We start from the raw sequence: 20,451 nt of genomic DNA, 5'->3' as shown, positions 1-20,451 counted from the left end.
TCCAAACTCCTCCTCCTCCTCCTCTTCTTCTTCTTCTTCTTCTTCTTTTTCTTCTTCTTCTTCTTGGGTCTTTAACAGAAGGGGGCTCTCTAGGTAATTCTACCACCCTCGGAAGTTTGGGGAGGCAGAAACAGCCCAGGAGAACCCTATGAAATTCCATCTCCACAGAGGTGTATCTGGCACCCTAATTGTGTAGCCTTTGTCGTATGCCAAAATTGCACCTCTTTACAATAGCCTTTTCACATATCTCATATATGTATGTATGGGTATTTGTATAAGTGTGTATATATGTATCCTGCCCTGTCCTTCTGATTGTGAGCTGGTTTAACTGACTTTGCTATTAAATTTTGCTATTGTTGTGATCTGTGCTAGTAACTTAGACTTTGCCTGCTCAACCTATTTCTGTACTGGCTGCAGGGAAAGTTTGTGTGTTTGTGTTTTAATGGGTTTTGTGCATGGATGGAATTGAACGGGATATGTGTACATTTACTTTGACTCTGCTCACCACTGTTGTTGTTGTTGTTGTTGTTGTTGTTTCTAATTTATTACCTGCTTTTTGCCCTAGGGTCCCAAGGCAGGCTACCACATTAAAATACAGTATTAAAAACAGTTTAAAACAACTTACGGACCATTCTGTCCTGCTAATGCTACGTGCTTTGAGAATTCTGCATGCTGTGAGAAGCAAGTTAGAATGTGCATATTGTGGAATCTGGGGGTCCTGATTTCCTTACATTGTCTGGTCTCTGGATGAGTCAGGTTGTCATTAGGATGAAGGTGAGCAATGGTGTAAATGGTTCTCCTTCTTGCTATGTAGGCAGACGCCTGTTTTCTTCACATAAAAGCTGAGTAAGTGGTGGTGGGGAGGGGGAGAAATGGCTGTCCCAGTCAGCGCTCATCTTGTGCTGTTTGATTCCGTAGATGTTCTCCAAAAGATAGGTGGCATCACAGAAGGAATGTTTTCTTCTGTGCTCCCCTCGACTGTGCAAAATACCATCTGGAGGGGTGGCTCAGCACAGTTTATGGTGAGGTGATTCTGGGTTGCCGCTTACTTTGCGGGTGAGTCATCCTTTGCCTGCTGTGTAGAGTTTTGCCACCTCCTTTGCAGACAAAATTGCTTGTACTTTGCTCAGTTTAGGAGCTGCTATTTTGAATACGGAGCTGGAGTTTGACGGATGAGAAGGCTCAGTTTTGACTTGCTTATCGGAACCTGTTTGAGTTAGTGCTGCCTGATGACAAAGACAATGTGTTGGATGATGTGAGCTACAGACTTGTTTCCATCCATGAGAAATTCAGTACATGTTCAAAGCTATAGTTGTTGGCACATTACACAGCCTTCCCTTTCTTGGGTGAGGTCATCTGGTTTGGGCATACAGATGAATGGCGCATGTACCATAGAAACGGATTATTCATCTTGGTTTGAATAGTTGAGATGCTTCCAGACTGCCACACTTTTGCACATTTCTCTCATTGATCTTAGTGCAACAAGAGGGCATCTTAGAACTTATCATAGTGCATGAGGGTGCATCGCAATGAATAAGGTAAAGGTAAAGGGACCCCTGACCATTAGATCCAGTGGTGACTGACTCTGGGGTTGCGCGCTCATCTCGCTCTATAGGCCGAGGGAGCCGGCGTTTGTCCACAGACAGCTTCTGGGTCATGTGGCCAGCATGACTAAGCCGCTTCTGGTGAACCAGAGCAGCACATGGAAACACCGTTTACCTTCCTGCTGGAGCGGTCCCTATTTCTCTACTTGCGCTTTGACGTGCTTTCGAACTGCTAGGTTGGCAGGAGCAGGGACCAAGCAACGGGAGCTCACCCTGTCATGGGAATTCGAACTGCCGACCTTCTGATCGGCAAGTCCTAGGCTCTGCGGTTTAACCCACAGCGCCACCCCCGTCCCACATCGCAATAAATAGCAATGACTAAATAGCACTCTGGGGCCAGATGTCTGCTCTCCCCAACAACAACAGCCCCGACTTTTCACAGTAAGAAGAGTGACATGGGAGGGAGCTGTAAGACCATTGGTCCATCTTGGTTTGCATTATCTACAATGATTGGAAGAGGCTCTCCAGAATTTCAGATAGGGCATTCCCAGAGATACCAGAGACTGATCCTGGGACCTTCTCTATGAAAAGTAGATGCTCTACCACTGACCTGCAGCCCTTTCCCCCGGTGAACAGAAAACCACAGTGGAAAATGCAGGATAACAACCACTCGACTGTGACATTTTGTTATCTCAATGCAGTTTGTTAAAAACATTATGCACTGAGTGAAGTAGTTCCCCTTAGAAACTATAATGAAATGGATCCCAGTTGCAGGAATGTACTGATTTTCAGGAGAGGGAAAACGCCATCAGATTGAAAAAGCAACACACATTCTGTCAAAGATTTATAAAATCATGTTAGTTGTTTTTGTGTGTGAGAGGAAGAACAAGTTAAGCAATAGATGATGGAATGGGAACATGACTTAGGCATTTCCTTACTGTTCTATACCTGCTGTGAGTACCTGGTGCCTGAGAGCAATTTATTTCTCTCCGTAAATGAATTAGCAAGAGAATGGTATTGAAATGATGACACGTTGCCAAATAGCGCGGTACATTTACCATGGTACGTTGGAAATGTAGAAAGGATGGCAGAAACTATATCTGTGTGTGGAGAAATTGTCCAAAGCAAGAGACTATTGGTTAAAGATAAGATAGAGCAAATAGGACACAATAAGCTGGAGTTGGACATGATACTCTTCTTCTTATGGTTTGCAAGGTGTCTGCCAATGAATTGGCAAGACATTATTTATATGTTTGTAATAGCTAGACAATTGTCTTATTCGTGCATTCAGAAGAATGTATGTGGACCTGAAGCTGTGTCAATGGAAGCCCTGCTCAAGAACTTATGGTTGCACAACAGGGCTCCCTCTCCTCTCCTCTCCTCTCTCCTCTCCTTTTCTCCCACTGCCCCCGCTCAAGATTGGTTTGGGGAAGTCAGGAGAACCCACAGAATAGTGTCCAGGGGATGTGGGTGGGATCGTTCCGTCTGGCAAGCTGCAATGCATGGGCAGATGGAATAATTGGAAGAGTGCACCATTGACTTCCACCCAAGGTGTATAAGGTGAGGAGACCCTGCTGTCAACTTTCTTGTCTCTATCCGCTGCACCCTCAACCTTCTTGCATTGACCAGGAAGGTGTGAAGGAGGCTTCTAAGCACATCTAGTTCTATATAGAAAGCTAGGGGTGGAGTGGGTGCCTAGCATGCATGACCACTTTGGGGCAGGGACAGTGGGCATGTGCCAACACCCCCAATATGCACTGCATATCCATGAAGACATTGAAAGGGGTCAGGTTTTATGTGAACAAAGTGGAGAACATCAATCATTCCTGCCCCCAAGGAATGGGACAGTAAAGTCTGAAGTTATGTTTAAACTAACTAATAAGAGTGAGAATCAAGGAGGGAAGACAAAGGCAAAACAGGTTTTTAATGAATTTCACAAACTGACTTGCCTAAAGTCAATGGCCATCAGAGTGCAACAGGTTCTCCTCCCTTGACCTAGGGCAAATTGCTAAAACAAGCCGGGCAATGGGATATTCTAACTTACTACAAAATATGCTTTAATTTGATGCTGTACTCCAACAGAAACTCAGTCTTATATAAAATCTCTCTCTCTCTCTGACTGTCTTGTTTACAGGCCAAATTAGCCCCAGCTCTGCTGATCATGGTCAACAAGACCTTAAACTATTGGGATCCCAATTTTGAGGATGAGGTCATCAACATCAACGTTGGGGGGCTGAGAAGAAGGCTGAGCTCGAGCGCCCTCTCCAAGTTCCCCGACACTCGCCTTGGGCGCTTGCTCTCCTGCGACTCGGAAGAGTCCATCTTGCAGCTGTGTGACGACTATGACGTGAGTGCCCGGGAATTCTACTTTGACCGCAACCCTGGCTTCTTCCTTTATGTGCTCCACTTCTACCAGACGGGCAAGCTGCATGTGATGGACGAGCTGTGCGTCTTCTCCTTTTGCCAAGAGATTGAGTACTGGGGCATCAACGAATTCTTCCTGGACTCCTGCTGTAGCTACCGCTACCATGAGCGGAAGCTGGAGAGCCGCCACCACAACTGGGATGAAGAAAGCGAGGTCAGCAGTGTGGACATGTCTCCGGACGAGATCTCGGATTTCAACCACGACCTGCTTCGCTACAGCACCCTGCGCTGCGGTAATGTGCGCAAGCGCCTCTGGCTCACCATGGAGAACCCGGGCTACTCCATCCCAAGCAAGCTCTTCAGCTTTGTGTCCATCAGCGTAGTGTTGGCCTCCATCGCGAGCATGTGCATCCACAGCATGCCGGAGTACCAGGAGCCCGACGAGGAAGGCATCCTGAAGGACGACACGGTGCTGGAGAACCTGGAGTACTTTTGCATCTCCTGGTTCACCTTTGAAGTGACGGCCCGTTTGCTGCTGGCGCCAAACTTGAGGAAGTTCTTCAAGCACCCCTTGAACCTGATTGACATAGTCTCAGTACTGCCTTTCTACTTCAGCCTTCTGGTGGAAGTGACCGCGGGGAGCGACTCGGAGCTGGGCAACGTGAGCAAGGTGGTGCAGGTGTTTCGCCTCATGAGGATATTCCGGGTGCTGAAGCTGGCAAGGCATTCGACGGGCCTGAGGTCCTTAGGAGCCACCTTGAAGGTGAGCCTGTCATGGGGGTGGCTTTGGCTTCCTGGGATGTTGAAGGTTCTCGGGGCCCAAACTGGACATTAGTTTCAATTCATAGTATGCAGCTGCATATCTCCTTCTATGTTTTCCTTGAAGAATTAATGGGCACAAGGGGATTCTTACTGGGAAAGTGGTGGGGGGGGGAAAGGTTATCTTTCTCTCCATGGTCGTAATGGATAAACCGCCCATGCGCTGTTCCGAAATTCTTTGGACCCCACCCCTAACACGGCACATGGAGAAGGAGTGAGGGGAATGCTGCAATGAACAGGTGGAAGTCCTTTTTCAGAGCTTCTGTTGACAGGCCTGGTTAGTCAAATCCCATCCCAAGTATTGGTCCTGACCTTTAAAACTCTAAATAGGTAAAAAGTAAAGATAAGGTAAAGGACCCCTGGATGGTTAAGTCCAGTCAAAGCCAGCTATGGGGTGCAGCACTCATCTCGCTTCAGGCTGAGGGTCTGGCGTTTGTCTACAGACAGCTTTCCAGGTCAAGTGGCAAGCATGACTAAGCCACTTCTGGCACAACAGAACACCGTGACGGAAGCCAGAGCACACGGAAATGCCATTTACCTTCCAGCTACAGTGGTACCTATTTATCTACTTGCACTGGTATGCTTTAAAACTGCTAGGTTGGCAGGAGCCGGGACAGAGAAATGGGAGCTCACCCTGTTGTGTGGATTTGAACCGCTGACCTTCTGATTGGCAAGCCCAAGAGGCTCAGTGGTTTAGACCCACGTCCGACTTTGAACAATTGGAGGCCCAGTTGCTTAAAAGGCTTCCAGTACCTATATGAACCTGCCAGACCACTAAAAGCAGTTGGCGAGACCTTGCTTGTATGTCAGTCAGTCAGGAAGGCTAGGCTAGGACTCAGAAACTTTTCGGTGGCAGCCCCACACTTACGGAACGCCACCCCATAAGAAATCCCCACATCTTTCAGTTGGGAATAGATTGTGTGCTTCCTGTGTGCTGCTGATCTGTCGCTTTTACTGTTTTAATGCTCTACATGTGTTTTATAACTGTTTTTATCAGACACCATATGCTGCCTTAGCAAAATACTGCATTTCAAAATGTGGCTAGTAAGTCTGTTAGATAAATAAGTGTAAATAGACAAGGCTGGGCTTCTGTGTCCTGCAAAGCCTCCTGATGTTTCACAGAGGTGGTTTCAAAGCCTTTGAACTAAGTAACACATATCCAAGTATTATTATTTTTTCTTGATCCTATTCCTTACGTTCAGACATTTACTTCTCTGGTGCAAAATTTGGATTTTGGAAAAGAGGAAAAATACCGTGTCTGCTGTCCTAAACCATCTGGCCTAATTGCAAACTCCTTGAAATTTCCAGGCGATACCCTAGGATGTTTTCCTTGCTCAGTGGAGCATAGCTCTTTATAATTTGTGATCCTCCTGCCAGCCAGCCTTAGGCTGACCTGCAAGAGCTGGCATTTGTCTGACACCAGAAGGAGTTTTCAGGCTGGCTGGCTGCATCTGCATGACTGGCTGTCTGAGCAGAGATGGGATCTCCTGTAGTGTAGCGGGTGTTTATCTGTGGGTTCTGCTGGGGGTTTCTACTCTTGTTCTCAAAAGGCCTCCCATATTGTAATGAGAACAGGCAAGACTCTCCATCTGCAAGAAGATGAATCGTTCAGTTTCAGCCTTGCAGGGAGCTGCCCAAAAGTGACCTCACCAAGCATAGGGCCAAGGCATATGTATGTATTTATTCAGCAGGCTTTATCTCTACCACTTAATCATCGAAACCTCTAAACTGTTTGCATAAAATATCCATTAAAATGACCAGTGCAATCATATGCTAAAAACAAGTTTACTTATTCCTCCCCCACAAAATGTATGAAGTCAGCTGTTTTAGAAACATGCATTGTAAAATAGGATTACATATAAAAATATGTGTCAAATGGGTATCTGGGTATGCTTGCTTACACCAAAAAGTTTTTAGCAGGTGCTGAAAGCAGTACAGTGAAGGTGCCCAGTTAATATAAATGGGCAGGGAGTTCCATAGCTTAGGTGCTGCCACACTGAAGGATCAGGAAGGAACATTATGTGGCACTGCCAATTCGCAGACTGAAGTGGTTGAGTGGGCCAATATATATGGGGTAAGGCAACCCTCCTCCTAAGATATTATGTAGTGAAGTGCATGCTATTTATTATGTAGTGAATTTGCTGCAGAATTTTACACAGCTGAAGGGTCCTGATGGGTTTGCCAGGATCCAGACCTTCGATCATCTTGGTTGCCCTCCTCTGCACACATTCCAGCTTGTCAACGTCCTTCTTAAATTGTGGTCCCTCCCTAAAATTGGACAAAGTATTCCAGGTGTGGTCTGACCAAGGCAGAATAGAGTGGTACTGTTACTTCCCTTGATCCAGACACTCTGTTTCTGTTGATGCAGCGTAGAATAGCATTAGCTGCTAAGGTCATTTCGAATCCTGATTCTGTCTTCTGCAGCATTAGCTACCCCTCCCAGTTTAGTGTCATCTGCAGATTTGATGAGCACCCCTTCAATTCCTTCATCCAAGTTGTTTATAAAGACGTTGAACAACAATGGGCCCAGGACAGAACCCTGTGGCCACCCCGCTTGTCATTTCTTTCCAGGGTGATGAGGAACTGAACTCCTTGGGTTCAGTCAGTCAACCAGCTACATATATACCTAACAGTTACTTCGTTCAACCCACATTTTACCAGCTTCCTTGCAAGAATATCATGGGGGACTTTGCCAAAAGCCTTCCTGAAATCAAGAGACACTGTGTTCACAGAGTTCCCCCGATCCACCAAGCTTATAACACTGTCAAAAAAAGAAATGAGATTTGTCTGGCATAACTTGTTTTTGAGAAACCCAGGCTGTGTCTTAGTAATCACAGCATTCTTTTTTTAAGTGCTTGCAGACCCAACGGTTGAATTATCTGTTCCAGGACCTTTCCTGGTATTGATGTCAAACTTATCTAGTCTGACCCTGTGCAATGCAGAACTCTCAGCTAAAGCATCCATGACAGGTGGCCATCCAACCTCTGCTTAAAAACCTCCAAGGAAGGAGAGTCCACAACCTCCCAAGGGAGACTGTGTGCTGGGCCTTGGGGTAAGCCGAGAACCACGGTCCAGGTCCGGTCCAGAATCCGTAGGTTCCACTAGGAGTCAGTCCAACAGGGCAGGAAACCAGGCAAGGACAGGTACAGAATCTCAGGCAGGGTCTGGCATACAGCAATGTTGCTCCCGCAACCTGGGGTGGGGTTCAACAGCCTTTTATCTTTGTCGGGGTAACAGACAGAGGCTGAACCGGAGGAATCCCAGCCTGCACAGGAGTCCCCGCCTCTAGGGCCGGCTGAGCTGGGGCAGGGCCTTGATTCTGAAGCGCCTGCACCTGTGCCGGATCCTCAGGAGCAGGCACCAGGTGAATCCACTCTGGCTCCGGAGGTGGTTGAGGACTCAGTGCCTACAGGTGAGTCTCCCCCTGGATCCAGTAACCCTTCAGCCTCTCCTGAACTGCAGAGGCTCAGGGCAGAGAGGCGAAGGGAACTGGTTTCTCCCAGGAGGAGTGCTCTCCTTAAGGCCAGGAGACGCAGGTCTCCTGGGGGCCGGGACCGCCCCTGGCCTCAGAGAAGATAAAGGCCAGTCAGCCCGGTCCCATGTTGCGGGAGCACCGTCGTTGAAGAGCTGTTTCGGCCAGCATCCAGTCCTGTTCCCCCAGAGTTCCTGTCCTTGCTCGGCTCCTCGCTGTCGACCCCACTTCGTCCATGGAGGACTGTCTGCCGACCCTCAACTCAGGTCCTGGACCTCGCCCCATGGTAACCTCCCCCCTGGACCAGCACACAGATGGTCCTGATCTCCCAGTGACTCACCTCCCTGTTTCACCCGAAGGCAAGCACTCCTCCTGCGAGTACTCAGGTCTCTCCTTCTCTCAGACCTTAGTCTCTGCAGCTCGGGAGATGTCGGTGGGTTACTAGACCCAGTGGCTGCCTCAGCCTCCCCTGACCAAACTGGTAGTGGAGCAGCTGTAAGTGATGGCCCAGCTGAAGGCAATGAGGTAATCCCCGCATCTGGAGCCAGGGCAGGCTCAGGCCCCTAACTCGACCTAGCTGGTGTTTGTTGCAGGGGAACCTGTGCAGAATGGAACTCTTCAGGATAAGGCCCCAGACTTGGTTCAGATGATGCCTGAGGCAAAGGATCTGGTGCAGACTGAGACTCCTTTGGTTCCAAGTTCGAGCCCGAGTCCCAGGTCATCACAGATTGTTCCACTGCCGAATAGCTGTTACTGTCAGAAAGTTCTTCCTGATCTTTAGTCTGAATCTCCTTTCTTGTAACTTGAATCCATTGGTTTGGGACCTACCTCGCAGAGCAGGAGAAAACAAGCTTGCTCCATCTTCCATGTGATGCCCTTGAGATATTTGAAGATGGCTATCAAATCTCCTCTCAGTCTCCTCTAAACCAGGCTTTTTAAAAAAATCATTTTTATTGGTTTTACAAATACAAAGTACAAATAAACACAAATTAGTAAAAACATATCTGTATAGCGAGATTCTCCGAATCGTGAGCCTTCCCCCCCCATTCCCTCCATGGGGTCTCATTTTAAGGATCTGCAACTGCATATTCGTGCGTACTCCAATTTTTATATCAAACCATATTGTCCATAGTATTTCTTTACACCACAAATGAGTCAAAATCCTGCTCTTGTGTCCATCTGCTTACAGTGGTCTCCTAGGTACCGTATTTTTTGCTCTATAAGACTCACTTTTTGCCTCCTAAAAAGTAAGGGGAAATGTGTGTGTGTGTTATGGAGCGAATGCAGGCTGCACAGCTATCCCAGAAGCCAGAACAGCAAGAGGGATCACTGCTTTCGCTGTGCAGCGATCCCTCTTGTTGTTCTGGCTCCTGAGATTCAGAATTTTTTTTTCTTGTTTTCCTCCTCCAAAAACTAGGTGTGTCTTATGGTCTGGTGCGTCTTATGGAGCGAAAAATACGGTAACTTACAAATTTCCCCATTCTTTTATAAAGTTTTTATCCTCTGGTTTCTGAGTTGTCCAGTCAGCTTTGCCATCTTGGCAAAGCTTGTCCATCAGCTTGGTTTTCCATTCTTCTCTGGTAGGGACCTCTAATCCAGGCTTAACATACCCATCTCCCTCAATCTTTTCTCATAAGGCTTGGTTTCCAGACCCTTGATCATCGCTTCTTGGTTGCAGAAACCTGGTTATGAAGTTTTCTCTCCAAGGAGGAGAATGCTTATATTGCTGTCATTTAGGCATGAAATGAACACGGCTGTTTCTGAAAGTTTTACCTGCTTCCAGTTTTATTCAGTGTTTTATATTGAAGTTTACTTCATTGTTGTATATCCGGCTCATCCACCCTGGGGGTATTTTATATTTAGTGGTCAAATATAACATACCTGACCAAGTTCGACCCTAGTTCTTAAAGAAGCCTTGATGCAAATCAAGCATGAGCGCTGGAAGCAGGAAACCGCCTATTTTGGGACATTGGGACCAAGGAACAGGAGGGTAGTGATGGTGCAACAAGGAGGAGACACAGCGTAAGTGGAGCTCCTGTTTGGAAGTATATTTCTCATCACTGCTTTGTGCTGTAAGTGTACTTTGTTTTATTGCTTCTCCCCGCTGCCTCCCCTGCTCACGCAGCCAGCAAAGTGAGAGGCCAGAAGTAAAAGTAATGGCTGCTATAAGAAGATGAAAATGTGTTATTGATCCAGAAACCTGGGACCCATTATCTCCAAGTGTAAATTTCACCCAGATATCTTTGTCTAGTTTTTCCTTTTTATGAGCTACCACCTTCCTTGCTGGTAGGATGAAGTTCTTATTCCCTAACTTAGTTTTCTCCCCCAGCATTTTCACGCTCTCTGCTCCCCCCTCCCTCATTCACACACACACAGCATCTTCGGTCGCTCCACATTTCTAGCTGGGTTGCACTTGGATCAGCTGCCCCCCCCTCTCTATTTTGACAGTTTCATTTTGAGTCTGACTGTCACTATGCTGTTGTCCCAGCTTGTCTGTCAATTGTGTCCCTGCCTATAAATAACCGGCTCTGACAGATTTTGTTCTGCTCATGTCACATGACTCTGGGTTAGTCCTCCTCGCTGCTTCTTCTGCTTGGCGATAGCAAGAGGGACTTCCATTCCCCCACCTGACACGCCTGAGCGAAAAACACGTGTCCCTGACGTTGACGGATGGACTCGTCATCTTCTGACAGCGACACATGGGTCATTCAGTGTAAGCAGCAGTTCCAGCTGTAGTCAGCCGGTCGGTTGTGATCCTTCAGTGTGCCATAGAGAAAATACTGAGCAGCATAATCCATTTCTTCGGCTCCATTTTGAAGACATAAGAGGGGTGTGCTGGAGGAGAATTGCCAACATATAAAGTCTGATGCAAAGGCCTTTGACAAGCGGATTTGAGTTCTCAAAGATCCTGCCTGAGGATTGAGAGGGGAGGACTCTTGCCCTTCACAAGAGATGCCCACAGGAAACATTTTAAGGCTGCCCACCCTGTGGCCACCCTTCAACCTTGACCACATTTGTACCATATTTTTAAAGCACTATGATGCCACTTTAAACAGTCATGGCTCTCCCTAAAGAATTCTGGGAGCTGTAGTTTAAGGGAGCTGCATTTCCCCCCAACCCCCCAGAGCTGATGGGGGGGGGGAGCAGGGGGGAAGCCCTGCTATGCTAGAGGATGCCTTTGTGTTGGCTTCCACCAGTGGAACTGCTTAGTTGAGTGAGCAGCCCCCACCCCTGTCCATCCCTGAACATCCTTTGCTATCCAAGAGGGTAGGTTTGCTAGCTGACAAGGCTTCAGTCATGCCTATAATCATGTCTCTAAAAAGGAGAACTTCATCTGATACATTTCTGCAAGTTAAAGACTGTTGACATTGATGTTTTGGTGTTTTATTATTATTAGGTGGGATCAGTCGGATACATCCTGGCAGCACAATGATTTACACTTGCACAATGGAGCTCCCATGCCCTCTTCAAGTTTGGGAAACCAATTGTGGTGGGAGGAGTGGGGTACGTTCTGTTGCGCAAGTGTCAATCCTTGCACTGTTAGGCTGTATTAGCTAGATATAGTTATTATTTATTAATTCATGTACCGCTTAATTGCCAAGGTGGCTTCTAAGCAGTTTACAAGTATAAAAAACCCATTATAAAAATATTAACACACACAATTGAAAGGTGTGTGTGTGAGAGAGAGAGAGAGAGAGAGAGAGAGAGAGAGAGAAGAGTATGGCAGTCCCAGCTTGACTCAGAAACTGGAAATGCTCCATTTTGACCCCTTCTCTGAGATTTGGCACTGGATATTGCCCCTCTCTGTTATGCCAACATAGTCATCCTCTAGGATTGCCAAAACCAATTTGGAAAAAGGAGGAGCTTTGGTAAAATGCAGCTTCTACTGTCACAAGCCTTTCAGCAACTGGGGATTTATTATTATTATTATTATTATTATTATTATTATTATTATTATTATTATTTGCCCACCTACCCTTCTGTAAAATTGCATAGACCCAATCCTCCTCGAAGCCCCTCGCACCAGCAACCTCCTTGATCTTCCCTGTGGCTGAGTTGGCACCACACGCAGACACGTCTTCTGGCATTGCGTGAGCCTCCCCCTCCCCTTTTCAAGTCCCTGCTCTGCACTCTGCGAAAGGGAGGATAGTGACAGATATTTATTTGCCATCAGGAAATCAATCTCCTCCCTGCCAAACATCGCAGACACCAGATGGGTGTTTGTCTCGGGTGAATGCAAACCAGGGACTTGCCCAACATACGGCTGCCAGTGGTGACAATCTGGAGTCCAGCACCGTCTACATCTTGAGAGGCAGGGCGGCAGCACCAGGCAGATTCTTGATGGCTCCATGTTTTGCCCTTCGGAGAAGCTGCGCTGGGAGTTGGAGAAACACCAAGGGCAGCGAAGGCTGCCTGACCCTTGAGGCTCCATTTGCATTAGTCACAGGAGGGGTGGTGGTCCGCAAAGCATCTTGATTCTTATTCTGAGAGCTGTTAAGAAGCATATTGATCCAGGAAGGCGCCTGGACCCTAGATAAACAGATATTAAGCTGGTGACACTGAGGAGCAAGGGTGTTTATGTGTTTTTAGCACCTCCTTCCAAGGCTTCAATCCTTCATAAAGTAAGAGAGCCATGAATCTCACCAGTCGATAACAGGTTCAGCACACTCCTGGGAGTGACTCTCAGACGTAAGGCATACTGAGTTCAGTAGGGTTTAAGGTAAAGGGTAAAGGGACCCCTGACCGTTATGTCCAGTCATGGCCGACTCTGGGGTTGCGGTGCTCAGCTCGCTTTATTGGCCGAGGGAGCCGGCGTACAGCTTCCGGGTCATGTGGCCAGCATGACTAAGCCACTTCTGGCGAACCAGAGCAGCGCACGGAAATGCTGTTTACCTTCCCGCCAGAATGGTACCTATTTATCTACTTGCACTTTGACGTGCTTTCAAACTGCTTGGTGGGCAGGAGCAGGGACTGAGCAACGGGAGCTCACCCCATCGCGGGGATTTGAACCACCAACCTTCTGATCGGCAAGCCCTAGGCTCTGTGCTTTAGACCACAGCACCACCCATGTTTACTCCCAGGTAAATGGGTGTAGGATTATTCTGCAAAATGAGGTGTTCTACAAACAGTTCGAATGGCAGCAAAAGTCACCTGCTCGCAATTTAGTTGGTCTCTCTGCAGTACAAATGGCTCTCCCACCCTACCCCATTATGAATTGAGAGGGTGGGAGAAATGAGAACATATTATTTTAATATAATGATTCTGAGCTGCACAAGTGTACAAGAAAAAACAAACCTGTAACAAGCTATTTCAAATGTTGCAGCTGTGAAATATTAAGAGGTTGCAAATTGGATACAGTGCGAGCACACCTAACTGTGTCTGCATTGCAAGCTCTTTAAGTCTCATATTATTAGTATTTTAACGAGTATTTATTAAAGTTATTGGTTGCTTTTTTTGCCATAGCAGCTTAAAGCGCCTTGCAATGTTTTAAGGCAACAACCACATATGTACGTTAAAGCCAGCTTTAAAATGCAATCTTAAAGATAATTCTGGGGGTTTTTTAAAGCAAGATTAAAGCATCTCACCCATGCAAAAAGACCATAGATCATTAAAAGCCAAAAAAAGTTGTGGCTTGGCACACAAAGATATATAATGATGGCACCAGGCGAGCTTCTCCGGGGTGAGTATTCTACAAGCAGGAAGTCACAACTGCAAAGGCCGGTTCTCATGGAAGGGGCACAAAAAAGGAGGGCCTCAGATGATGATCGCAGAGGTATTGGCTGTGGCATAGGCATCAATATAATGTCGCTGTGTTGCACACTGCTCTGAAAATCATCCAAGAAAGATGTTGGTTGGTTGGTTGGTTGGTTGGTTTAATGGTACTGGAGATAGCCCAAGCTCCGCATTCCCAGGGTCTGTGTTTCACTCAACATTAATGCAGGGCAGGTGCGTAGGGACAAAACAGTGGGAGGGGTACTAAACCCTTCTTAGTTTGCATTTCTTGGTACAGAAAGTATTGGTCTGATGTGTAGAGATCTTTCCTATTCTAATTAATTCAAGAGGGTTCTGGAAGCTTCTCTGTGTGAAAGAAACAAGCAGAAGGTTCATGGTGTTTGGGTTATTCCTTCAGAGAAGATGAGTCCAGCTGGTTTAAACTGGTTCTCTTATCTCTTCTGTCAAGGTCATGCTGACTATAATAATAGGCCAGAAGGAGCCTGGGTTTTCCTTTCCTTTCCCTCCCTCCCTCCCTCCCTCCCTCCCTCCCTTCCTTCCTTCCTTCCTTCCTTCCTTTCTTAACTGATTTTTTATTGAATTTTAAATTGGTTATTCATATACACATTCCATTCACTCTTTAACATATATCGTACACATATAAAAACCAAACAATAACAACATTTCTACACAAGTGACTTCCCGCCACCTCAGTGCGGCTTCTTCTGTTTTCTTTTTCTTTTCAACTGTGTTGTTTTTCCTTATTGTCTTTCTAATACAGTGGTGCCTCGCTAGACGAAAAAAAATTGTTCCGCGATTCTCTTCGTCTAGCGGTTTCTTCGTCTTGCGAAGCAAGCCCATTGACAGCTTAGCGGATTAGCGCTACAGCTGTTAAGCGGCTTATCAGCGGAACAGCTGATAAGCGGCTTAGCGGCTTAAGAAAAGGGCGAAAAAAGCGAAAAAAACCTGCGGGGGGATGCAAGATTTTTTTTTTTTACGAAGCGCCTCCAAAACGGAAAACCCTTTCGTCTAGCGGGTTTTTCGTCTTGCGAGGCGTTCGTCTTGCGGGGCACCACTGTACATAATATATCTTATCTATCTGATCTTTACTTTGCAAAATTTAGTTGAAACATATCAAGGGTTTTATTTGAGAACAATGTTTTCCTAGATGATCTTTTACACATTCTCTTTTCCCAGATAATCTTTTACACATTACTTTCTCTTTCTATCTCTTTTCCTTCTGGTGTGGTGTTCTGTATATAGTGTTAAGGTTTAGTCTTATTATAAGTTATTGTAATATTAAGTTAAGTCTGCTGCAACTGGATTTCTTACAGACAGTGCCAATCCTGAATGTATTAGGTTTGTGACCATTATGCTCATTTGCCTTCAGTAGCAGTAAAGGTCTGCTGGATGAAATACAATTGCCTCTGGTCTATTTTTTGAGAATCCTGCAACGCGTTTAGGTTTTAATTCAGCTAACTATATGTTGGAATCTACTCTGGATCAATATTGAGTAGAATTCCATGACAACCCTTCCCGTTGACTGATTCTTCTGCTCCAAAGCCCTTCCAGGCAGATGCTGGACTGCAGCTGTCTCCCATTATCGCTGAGCACTGGATGTGCTCCTGGGGCTAATGGTGGGCGGAGTCCACAGTTCCCCCACCCCTCCCTTAGCAAGTGCAGAATTAGAAGACTATTGATTGAGGCAACTTGTAGTTCCACCCTAAGTAGGTTTGTGACACTTGCTATCTGAGTTCCCACATGATACAAAGAGGGATATCCCTGTCTTGAGAGGGGGGAAGGAGCCAACCAGCTCCTCAGGGAGCAGAAAAGCCAAGAAGGTCCCCATGACCTTCCTTCCCTCTAAGAATCTCTTTATTCTCAGTTGTACGCTGTTGCTGCCCATTCCCACAATCTTTTCTACTCTCCTTTTCAGCACAGCTACAGAGAAGTGGGAATCCTACTCCTGTACTTGGCCGTTGGGGTGTCCGTGTTCTCCGGAGTGGCCTACACAGCTGAAAAGGAAGAAGATGTTGGCTTTGATACCATTCCCGCCTGTTGGTGGTGGGGGACAGTGAGCATGACCACCGTCGGCTACGGAGATGTTGTGCCAGTGACGGTGGCCGGCAAGCTGGCGGCTTCCGGCTGCATTCTGGGCGGGATTTTGGTCGTGGCGTTGCCCATCACCATCATCTTCAACAAGTTCTCCCACTTCTACCGCCAGCAGAAGGCCCTCGAGGCCGCTGTGCGGAACAGTGATAAGAAGGAAGCGGAGGACTCTGAGAATTACCCGAGCCAAGAGTCAGAGTTTTGCAGTGAGGCCTACCAGAGAGACGATGACTTTACCAGAAACATACTTCCAGTCCATTGAGATGGACAGGGAATCAGGGACTTCAATTCTGGCATCAGGCTTCCAGGCAAGGAGCTCGTGAGATGGTCGCAGGAGCAAATACCTCTGCCATCGTGGGCCCATTAGTTATCAGTGACCTGTTGCAAAATCACTTGCCTGCTGAGCCAATGCAGGATACCAACTCACCTTATGCATCTGGATTTCCAGTATTTTGCCCAAGACGCTATACACTGTGACTGACTCGATCCTCTACCCACCAAGGGACCGTTGGAGCCAAATGGCCAAACTGCTATGCTTCTTGATGCAGTCCATATCTCATCCCTCCAGAGCAGCAAAAGAGGGTAGCTTTACCATTATCAGCACTTTTTAAGGTCCTTGCAGGGGTGTGTGAGTGGGGAAAATGCTATTAGCAACCCTCAGGTATATATAACTGACAGGCAGGGGAGCAAGGCATCCTGGCTGGATTGGAAATGCAAGACTAGAATCCTAGCAGATAATAGGCAAATGGCGCAACCATTTTTTAAAGGCTCTTTTTCTCATTTTAGGCATTCAGCAGCCATCCCAGGAACAACCACCATGTCCTTAGTTCAGATACAACCAAATGCTCTCCACTGTCCGTTAAGTTGTCAATACACAACATTATCCCCCCCCCCCCCCAATTTCTGTGCTTTGAAGACCGGATTATGATTCTGCTTCAGCTGTTGCCAAAGAGACCAGATAACGGTTGCAAAGTCTATCCTGAGTTTCTGTGACAAAGTGTTGTTTGTGGCTTATGAGATTTATAGAAGAAAGAACCTCCTGGCTCCCTTGATAAATGTCTGTCCAACAGAGACAGTGGAGACTTATCAGTGGGTGCAGAAGAATTAAATAGATTTGAAGCCGATGAAGGAAAACAGGGCAGGGTGGTGTGGGAGAATTGTGATACCTTGATGTGCTGAATAAGGGTTGGAGTACATCACGGGGTGGGTGGGGCTGCTACTTAGTGCTTCATGGCCAATTCTCCACCCCAACCCTTAATATTTTCGAATGAAATGGATGCTTTTTCTACAACTATGCATGGTATACTGTTGAGAAATTGGAGAGGGAATTGCCCACTCCCCTTGCCTTCTAAACATTGGTGCCCAAAGCCCAATGAAATTGAAAGATTAGATTAAAAAAAAAAAAAAGATACTAAAGCAAATGTCTGATACAATTCAACTGTCACAAAATAATAGTGTCAGCCATTGGAGTAGTAGATGGCTTAAAATTAGGCTTCATCTGCTCTGTACACTTAAAGCAGCCCTGGCTTCCCCCAAGGAATTCTGGGAGCTGTAGTTCGTTAAGGGTGCTGAGAACTATTAGGAGGTTCATGTTCCCCTTAAAGAAAAGGTAAAGGGACCCCTGACCATTAGGTCCAGTCATGGCCGACTCTGGAGGTGCGACGCTCATCTCGCTTTATTGGCCGAGGGAGCCGGCATACAGCTTCCGGGTCATGTGGCCAGCATAACTAAGCTGCTTCTGGTGAACCAGTGCAGCGCACGGAAACACCATTTACCTTCCCATAAGAGTGATACCTATTTATCTACTTGCACTTTGATGTGCTTTCGAACTGCTAGGTTGGCAGGAGCAGGGACCGAGCAACAGGAGCTCACCCCGTCGCAGGGATTCGAACCACCGAACTTCTGATCGGCAAGTCCTAGGCTCTGTGGTTTAACCCACAGCGCCACCTGTGTCCCTCATGTTCCCCTTAGAGAGTTGCAATTCCCATAGTGCTTTACCAATCAATCCCTCTTCACATGGAACTCTTGAGAATTGTAGCTTTGTGAAAGGAATAGGGAGCCTTCTTACAACTCTCAGCACGCTTAACAAACTACAGCTCCCAGAATTCCCTGGGGGGAAGCCATGACAGTTCGCAGGGGCATCATAGCCCTCTGAATGTATGGTGTAAATGTGGCTGCTGATACTGTTGTGTAGACATGGCTGGAATAAGCACAGGTTATCTTAAAGGGGTTTTTGTTTTAGCAGATGTGTTTACCTCATTTCTGATGGTGGTTTCTCTCCCAGTACTTTGCTCATATTGGGAATCCCTCACCTCAGTGGAGGAGGAGGTGGAAGAAAGCTTTCAGCTAGGCTCCATACACTCATGACAGGACAGCCATAGCACCCATGCAAATATAGCTGCAGAAAATATGGCCCGTAGCAAGGGGATAGCAGTAGGTTTTCTTCTCATTGGTCACAAGGTGTTATATAACTTCCCCTGACACATGATTATAAGGCTCGGACAGCAGCAGTAACATAATACTGTCATTGGGGCCAACGAAAATGTCACAAGATAATGAGCAAGCTTCCAAGAACGCAGAACTCTCCTTTGAGGTGAAGGTTAAGCAAGAAAGCACAGGGTGGGGAGATGCCACACTTTACCATTTGTAACAATCTGAAAATGGACTAGAGGAGGTATTGGGCAGGTTTAATTAGCCTGGCCTGAGCTAGTTGCAAACAACAAATGAATCTCTGGGTTCACCAAAGGCTACAAGAAGGAAGAAGCAATGACTAGGCTGTTGCTTTTGAAAATATCAATGGCAGCAGTTATTCTGGTCTGTTTCTGAAGCTAATCAGAACAGAAACATCTCTTATAAGGCAGACTTAACACTTATAAGAGCTCTGCCAATGATAACTCTTGCATGGCAGCCCCCAGATTGTTTTAGCATCCCATTGTGGACACGGACCTTTGTTTTGTTTTTGTCTTTAGTAGTTGTGTGTCTGAGAGATGTTAAACAAGATCTTCAGGGAGGAGGACCCTTTTCCAGGATGGAATCCAGCAGGGGAACCTGAGGAAAACTGGGGGGTTCTGATTAGCACTGCAAACCTTGAACCACTAAAGAATTCCTGTTGGTTTCAATTGGGGTTAATTCACAGTGGGCGGTGTGAGGATTGTGGCCCAATAACCTGATCCTTTACACTTGCTGCACCCAGAATGCACTGCAGCAGCTAACACGATTTTCCTCTGGACGCTACAGGGCCATTGATAGATTACACAGGTACCAAATTCCTGGACAAATTAGCAAGCCATTTCAGTTTTGCAAACCAGTCTTTTGGCACGCAAGTTCCATTTTGGTCCAATTGCTTTGTACCTTGTACATCTCAAGCTTGCTGTGGTGTCTCTTGTTCTCTGTGTTCTACTGCTCAATGCACTACCATTGGTCTCTGTTCAAAGAAAAATGGAGAGTTATTAGGGGCCCGCAAGTGTTTTTCCTAGTGGATTCAAATTAATTTAGCGGAGTTTCCCTTCAGCAGCGAGCATGTGGGAATTCTTCTGCTGGCGTGGGCACGTGATGATAATGAAATGTCACTATTATGGGATGAGCAGGCTGCGGAGCTCAGGGCCTACTCCAGGCGGCAAAAACCACAGCCTTCCACGAACACCCCAGGGGATGCTGATGCAACGCAACCGGGAAGCCTGTGAATGGCAAATAGCGCGGCTCCCTGTGTGCTAGGCAGCTGGAGGAACTTTCTTCCAGTGTTCCTGCCTGCCTGCCAGCTGCTCTCTTAATCCCTGAGGTCTCTTTCAAAGTAGGCAAAGGGAACAGGAAGCTTCCTGACAACAGAGTCGAGCCATTGTTCTATCTAGCTCAGTATTGTTCATGTTGACTAGCAAGCAGAGCCCCAGGATTTCAGGCTTTCTCCCAGCCCTATGTGGAGATAGAACCTGGACCTTCTGCATGCCAATCAGGTGTTCTGCCCAAGAGCGACAGTGCTTGCCTAAAGGGTTGCAGCCAGGAAATAAATATGCTGATAGCCCCAGAAGAAGAAGAAAATGCATCTGCCAAAATATATCCCCCCTGAAAAAAGAAGGGGCACTGTTATTCCTTGTGAGTCCTATTATGCCCACCGGGGCTATTTGGGGAACATGGGTGAGGGGGATATAAATTGAATTATTAATAACAATAAACCCAAAACTCTCTTCTGGGTTTTTCTGAATGACTCCCGAGGGGAATACACATGCAGTGCGTTTATAAATATGTAAGCAAGTCTTTGCACACTTTTTTTTCGAAACGCCAGAATTACGGCTCTTTCTGATAAAGAAAGAATGCTTAACGAACATGCCAGAATCCCCTAGCTCAGTGGAACAGGCTGGGTTTTTTTGTGGGGGGAAATTGCCCTGGTACCTCCTGTTCGGACTGGGACAGAGTCCTTTCTGAAACCTCGCATAG

General features: G+C 46.7%; 1 protein-coding gene across 5 annotated transcripts in view; it reads left to right on the top strand.

Annotated features, from left to right (window-relative positions):
* The window catches only part of KCNS1 (potassium voltage-gated channel modifier subfamily S member 1), an 81,672-nt gene that overhangs the window by 26,006 nt on the left and 35,215 nt on the right, over positions 1 to 20,451 (top strand). For 3 of the 5 annotated variants that reach the window (XM_083746281.1, XM_083746280.1, XM_083746279.1), the window contains 2 exons: positions 3,679 to 4,671; positions 15,848 to 17,436. In XM_083746281.1, the coding sequence (XP_083602407.1) occupies positions 3,706 to 4,671; positions 15,848 to 16,282 (1,401 nt within the window). In that variant the 5' untranslated portion in view covers positions 3,679 to 3,705 and the 3' untranslated portion in view covers positions 16,283 to 17,436. Of the gene's footprint in view, positions 1 to 3,678; positions 4,672 to 15,847; positions 17,437 to 20,451 lie in introns of those variants that run through there. The other 2 variants (XR_014566080.1, XR_014566081.1) reach the window with 1 other exon arrangement.

This window comes from Podarcis gaigeae (assembly GCF_964106915.1).
Source record: "Podarcis gaigeae genome assembly, chromosome: 6".
Classification (NCBI taxonomy): Eukaryota; Metazoa; Chordata; class Lepidosauria; order Squamata; family Lacertidae; genus Podarcis; species Podarcis gaigeae.
The sequence above is the reverse complement of the archived record's forward strand: the minus strand, read 5'-3'. Positions and strand labels throughout refer to the sequence as shown.